The 6,503-nt window shown below is 47.1% G+C and overlaps 1 protein-coding gene across 1 annotated transcript in view; it reads right to left on the minus strand.

Moving 5' to 3' along the window:
* Positions 1 to 6,188, minus strand: part of TRPM4 (transient receptor potential cation channel subfamily M member 4) — a 47,859-nt gene extending 41,671 nt beyond the window's left edge. Inside the window, exons 1-3 of the mRNA XM_035134745.3 lie at positions 6,038 to 6,188; positions 5,857 to 5,924; positions 68 to 245 (exon numbers count right to left, since the gene is read on the minus strand). Of these exons, the coding sequence (XP_034990636.3) occupies positions 68 to 245; positions 5,857 to 5,924; positions 6,038 to 6,064 (273 nt within the window). The 5' untranslated portion in view covers positions 6,065 to 6,188. The remainder of the gene's footprint in view (positions 1 to 67; positions 246 to 5,856; positions 5,925 to 6,037) is intronic.
* Between the last annotated feature and the right edge of the window lie 315 nt (positions 6,189 to 6,503).

The raw sequence follows: 6,503 nt of genomic DNA on the forward strand, positions 1-6,503 counted from the left end.
AATGTCGGCCTCAAGACCTTCGCCCATAACTCTGCCACCTCCGCAATCTATCCCAGGGCAACCTTACCTTGCTGGGTCTGCGGCCGGTGCCCACAAACTTCACCTCGCCATACGCATCGGTAGGACCCTCTGTTGTGTGTTGGGCCGAGTCCCATTTGCTGACAATGGCTGCTCCAAAGGCGTCTTCCGTGGCTACGGAGATGTGCTTGCTGCGAGGGCTCCCGCACTGGCACAAGGAAGGACCCCTACAGAACGGAAAAGCACAGAGGAGAGATCTGAAAAAGGGTGTGCCCCTAAGATTTTTTTTGGGGGGGGGGAAGAATAGGCAAAAACCTGCTCTCCTTTGGGTCCGCACCTTGGGTCAAGAAGGGCCCTGGCAGCTGAGAAAAAAGTATTTTAAAAAATTACTTGTGGAGTTAGGGATGGTGGAGCAACTCTGTTTGGATTTAAATGCAAATCTATCGAATTTGCAGTTTCCGAAACAGTAAGAGAACTAAAAAAACAGCCCTCCTTCAAAATTCGTACTTTTCCAAAAAAATTGCAAAATCTGAGGGCCACAGGGCAGTTTCCAAAATCGAAACACCAAAACACGTACCATAGTAACAAACAAAAACAATACCCTCCCATTTACAGGCCATAGATTGTTTAATTAGCCAAAGGCCTGGGGGAAGAGGAATGTTTTTGCCTGGTGCCTAAAATTATGTAAGAAAAGGTGCCAGGTGAGCCTCCCTGAGGAGAGCATTCCATAAGCAGGAAGCCACTGCAGAAAGGCCCTGCTCTCATGTTGCCTCTGAATTCTGCACCAGCTGAAGTTTCCAAACTGTTATGTGTGTGTGTGTGTGTGTGTGTGTGTGTTCTGTTTTACAATTTAAAATACTCATTTTACGTCCTTAAGATATCAATGACTTCCCCTTTTCTCTTTCCATTGTTCATTTTACATATCATAAATCCCTGCATATTTCCAAAGCTTTACCATTCAAAGCTTTACCATCCATAATTGCATCCATCAAAAATTATTTACACTGTTAAAGCTGCCAGCGTTTTCAGCTGTACACAATTACTTCCCATATACTCAATAAACATTTTTCAATCTTATTTAAACATATGCTCTTCTCGTTCTCTTATTCTATATGTTAAGTCTGCAAGTTGGGCATACAGTGGTACTGTACTTTGGTTCTCGAACTTAATCCGTTCCGGGAGTTCGTTCGACTCCCGAAATGCTTCGAAAACCAAGGCGCAGCTTCCGATTGGCTGCAGGAGCTTCCTGCACTCAACCGGAAACCGCGGAAGCCGCTTCCGCCGTTCGGCTTACGAATGACGTTCGCAAATTGGAACACTCACTTCTGAGTTTGCGGCATTCGGGAGCTGATTTGTTTGGGAGCCAAGCCATTCGAGAACCAAGGTACCACTGTATTCTGTCAACTTAAGTTTCCACACTGTCTTCAGAGGCAGCCCCACGTATAATGTGGTGCAGTAATTTAGTCTAGAGGTTATCAGAGCATAAATGACAGAGGTTAGGCTATTCCAGTCCAGATAGGGGTGCAGCTGGGCCACCAGCAAAAGCTGATGAAATGCACCTCACACCACCAAGGCCAGGGGTCAGCAAACTTTTTCAGCAGGGGGCCGGTCCAATGTCCCTCAGACCTTGTGGGGGGCCGGACTATATTTTGAAAAAAAAAAATAATGAACGAATTCCTATGCCCTACAAATAATTCTACTCTTGTAAAAACACACTGATTCCCGGACCGTCCGCAAGCTGGATTTAGAAGACGATTGGTCCAGATCTGGTCCCCGGGCCTTAGTTTGCCTACCCATGAGCAAGGCCTTCTGAACAGCAATGGATTCAGAAGTACCCCAAGCTGCATACCTGCTCCTTTAGAGGGAATGTAACCCCATCAATAGCAGGCAACCTTCCTATTCATCTGATCTAGGGAACCACGCACCAACAGGGCCTCCCGTCTTATCTGGATTGAGCTTCAGCTTATTGGCTCTCATCCATTACCAAGGAAATGCCTCTAGGACTTGTGTATATATCTTGTCTTTAGTGCACACATGCATTTTCATGTACACGAACACTAAGCATGTACTCTCCATTCTCACCCATTGGTGAGATTCACATTGAACTGTTAGCTATTACAACATTGTAGGAGAAGTTTGCTTGTTTAATGCTTTTGAGTGCAAATAGTATCAGATCTAGGCTGTGTGCCTAGGCAAAGTATTTCCTAGCTTAAATGCACGGTGCTCGCCTGTACCACTTCCCCTCAAGTCGGCTCATAGAGTACTGAGACACTGAACATAGAAACATGTGTTTGGAGTTGATACAATTCTGCAGCGGACACAAACAGAGCCAACAAAAAAGGGAACTCTTGCGATCAAATTACTGTACTTGCACAGTGCAAGTCAGTCATTTTAGATTCTGGACTTAATAGTCTTAGGTCACATTCTGCAGCATATATTTAAAGTGCTCTGATGCCCACTTTAACAGTCATGGCTGCCAAGAATCCTGGGAACTGTAGTATGCTGAGGGTTACTAGGAGATGTGCTACAGAGCAAAGTGAGGGGCAGATGGAGCTCGTCCACCTAGGAAGGTACCCCATCGAAGAGAAGAAATACTCTGATCCTAAACCAGGGGTCCCCAGACTACGGCCCCTGGGCCAGATGTGGCCCAATTGGCCTCCCAATCCGGCCCGCAACGACCCCCGCTGCCCGCTGCCGCCGCCCGCTCTTGCAGCGCGCTTCCAGATCTGAAAGAAAATGCCGAAAATCGTTTCTGCGCATGCGTATGGGCCTCTCCCAACCCAGAAGAGGTCATTTCCGGTGCATTTCCGGTGCACTTCCGGGTTTGGGGAGGTGCACCTCCGGGTCGGGGGAGGCCCATATGCATGCGCACAAACAATTTCCGGCGATTTTTCCGGCCTGGAAGCGCGCCACCGCGCCAATATATGGGTGTGCGCATGCGCACTGGCGCGCACTCCCCCACCCTCCGGCCCACTGCGCGATCGGCGTGGCGGGCACCGGCCCAAAGGCGGGTAAGTCTGGGGACCCCTGTCCTAAACCTTCACTTCCTTGCAGGATAATCGTTTGGACAAGAAAAGGCTAAGGAGTAAACCCTGCCCAAATCTAAAGTGGAGTCCCTAAGATGGTTGGATGGCGCCTTGTACGCCTCCTTCCTGCAACGTCTGCAAGTAAGCTGGTGCCAAACGTATTGCGCTGCTTTCCTTTGGACCACATCAGCGAGGCTTGTCGTCTGGGCAGCCCAGGACCTCCATGCACGCTTCCCAGCCTTAAGTCCCAGGGAGGTCACTTGGGTCCTGCTCATGCAGCTGTTTGACTTCACCCCCAGAGGCGCACTCCATTGTCTCTCGAGACAGACAGGTGCCAACGAAAAATTACACGGAGCTACGATTCCCCAGCATGCTTAACAAACTGCATTTCCCATTACAGTCATACCTCGGTTTAAGTACGCTTCGGTTTGAGTACTTTCAGCTTAAGTACTCCGCGGACCCGTCTGGAACGGATTAATCCACTTTCCATTACTTTCAATGGGAAAGTTCGTTTCAGGTTAAGTACGCTTCAGGTTAAGTACTCCACAGACCGTCTGGAACGGATTAATCCACTTTCAATTACTTTCAATGGGAAAGTTCGCTTCAGGTTAAGTACGCTTCAGGTTAAGTACTCCACAGACCGTCTGGAACGGATTAATCCACTTTCCATTACTTTCAATGGGAAAGTTCGTTTCAGGTTAAGTACGCTTCAGGTTAAGTACTCCACAGACCGTCTGGAACGGATTAATCCACTTTCCATTACTTTCAATGGGAAAGTTTGCTTCAGGTTAAGTACGCTTCAGGTTAAGTACTCCACAGACCGTCTGGAACGGATTAATCCACTTTCCATTACTTTCAATGGGAAAGTTCGCTTCAGTTTATGAACGCTTCAGGTTAAGTACAGACTTCCAGAACCAATTGTGTACTTAAAACCGAGGTACCACTGTATCATCATCATCATCATCATCATCATCATCATCATCATCATCATCATTATCATTTGGCAGCCGTGTGTGAGAGCCATGACAGCTAAAATGAATGCTTTAAATGTGCAGTGTGGGTGTGACCCTAGGCACTCATCACAACCTCTAGAAGGTAATGTCACCTCCTGGCCTCCTGCTCCAAAGTCCTGTCCCGGTGGCACCAAGGAGTCTACTAATCCGTTTACTAACACACGCCCTTCTTCAGGAATCAATACCAGCACTATTGCAGAGGAGGCTACATTTTTCAGCAAGTTGTAACGGGCTGTGTGTGGGAACTCTGTGCAGTGCAGCCACAGTTCCTTGGTATGAGAGTTGCAGCATTGCAAGCATAGACGGATTTCCCAGTTTTCGTTTGTAAAATGTAGGAAGGGGTGCAACGTGTGTGTGTGTGTGTGTGTGTGTGTGTGTGTGTGTTAGGGGGAGAGACGATGGAAATTAGTGTATGCATACATATACACACACATGTATACAAGTAGGTAGCCGTGTTGGCCTGAAGCAGTCAATATATATATATAAAATAAAAAATGGTCCAGTAGCACCTTAGAGACCAACTCAGTTTGTTTTTGGTATAAGCCAGGCATCCCCAAACTGCGGCCCTCCAGATGTTTTGGCCTACAACTCCCATGATCCCTAGCTAACAGGACCAGTGGTCAGGGATGATGGGAATTGTAGTCCAAAACCTCTGGAGGGCAGAAGTTTGGGGGTGCCTGGTATAAGCTTTCGTGTGCATGCACACTTCTTAAGATACCGTGTTTCTCCAAAAATAAGACACCGTCTTATATTTATTTTTCCTCAAAAAACCACACTATGGATTATTTTCAGGGGATGTCTTATTTCCCCCCCCTCCTGCCGCGGCCGGCATTGCTGCTGCGCCTATCGTCCTAGACAGCACAGCAAGTAAGCACTCAGGTCACCTGGTCCCGCGAAATGCCCTGCATTTGTATTTAAATTGTAGCAATTATTTCTAAATTGGCATCTAAACCTAAAAAGAAGAAGAAGGCATGCACAAATTATGTGCCGGTTTTATGCAGATTTGTGTCCTCTTTAGATCCATTTCCTCTCTGGTTGTTGTTGCTTGGCGATGGGTAAGCGGTCATCCTAACACAGAGAAAGCACTGGAGGAAACTGACGCCGAGAGGCATTAGGCGGAGAACACAATGGATTGGGAACAGAACGGGATGTGAACAGGGGGAATGACAGAGATGCTGCTAATATCTGGCAGTGCTGGGAGGAAGCAGAAAATAAGCTAGGACTGCAATATAGGAGTGACCAAGGAGTAGGTAAATAGGTCTTTCCATTCTTAGGTCTGCACATCAGTTTGGGGGGGGGGTTTAAAAGTTTCCACATCAGTTTTTTAAAAGTCCTTATCAGCATTTTAGAACAAATATTAAATTCATCAGAATTTTAGTGCAATTTTCTCCCAAGCTAAACATGCTTGCATGCAATTTCCCCTAAATATTCATTTTTGCAAAGCAGTTCCTCCTAATTTTTTTAGTATGTCATTTTCACTAACATAGGCATTCACCTGTTAAGTGTATATATATACCGTATACATTTTGTACGTGCCGGAGAACTGCATTGCAAAATTCAGAGAAGTGAAAATTCCGAAGGACGGCTGAGCTGCGGTGTTTATATTGTTTTAGAAAGAGCGAACCAGCCATGTTTGCCATTTAAAAGAGATCAGAATGAGATCCCTCTCCCACCCGTAGCAGAGGCACAGGAGAAGGGGAGGGTTATGATAACACAAACCCTAGGAGCTGGAAGTTGGGGTTTCACACCGTTGCCTATTCTGAATCTCTCGGAGGGCAATAAAACCAGGCTTCACTCACCCAAGTTCCCCCGGTTGCTCGATAAACGTGGTGCAGACTTTCTTCTTGAAGAGTTTGGGGATCCATGCCTACGGAGAAATCAGGAGTTATGGATACAACCGTCCTGGATACAACCAACAGCCCAGGCCCAGAACTTGGATCGCCCACAAAACCGGCACGGTCTAAAGAGGGAATCCTGTACCTGGTCTTTCTTGATAGAATTGGCCATGGAGCGGAAGAACGGGGCACAGCCACTGCCAGGGTGCAGCCGGCGTTCCTCCAGGCACTTTCTCCGGTGTCTCACCCGGAATGAGTAATTGAAAGACTGAGCAAGGTAGAGACAGCTTCAGATCCCACCCACAGGCGGCGGCAGAACCCCACCCTACCTTGGAACTTGCCTGACCGGAAAAACGCTTCAGAGAGAAGTGTGGAGTTCACTGGGGCAGATTTTGATCACAGTTACTTTCACGGCAGTGCTTGAATTATTGGGGTGCCTGTGTGTGTGTTTACAATGAAAGCCACTCCTTTAGTTGTCTTTGTTTTCGTTGCAATCATATCTCCCCTCCCGCCGGCTATGTTCGGTTCAACACATTCAGACAAGTTTTGAGAAATGGAGATAAATAATTATGTCTGAGCTGGCGTTCTTTCATAATTAAGTTTGATGTTCA

The sequence above is a fragment of the Zootoca vivipara genome, chromosome 12, assembly GCF_965207765.1.
Source record: "Zootoca vivipara chromosome 12, rZooViv2.hap1.1, whole genome shotgun sequence".
NCBI classification, from domain to species: domain Eukaryota; kingdom Metazoa; phylum Chordata; class Lepidosauria; order Squamata; family Lacertidae; genus Zootoca; species Zootoca vivipara.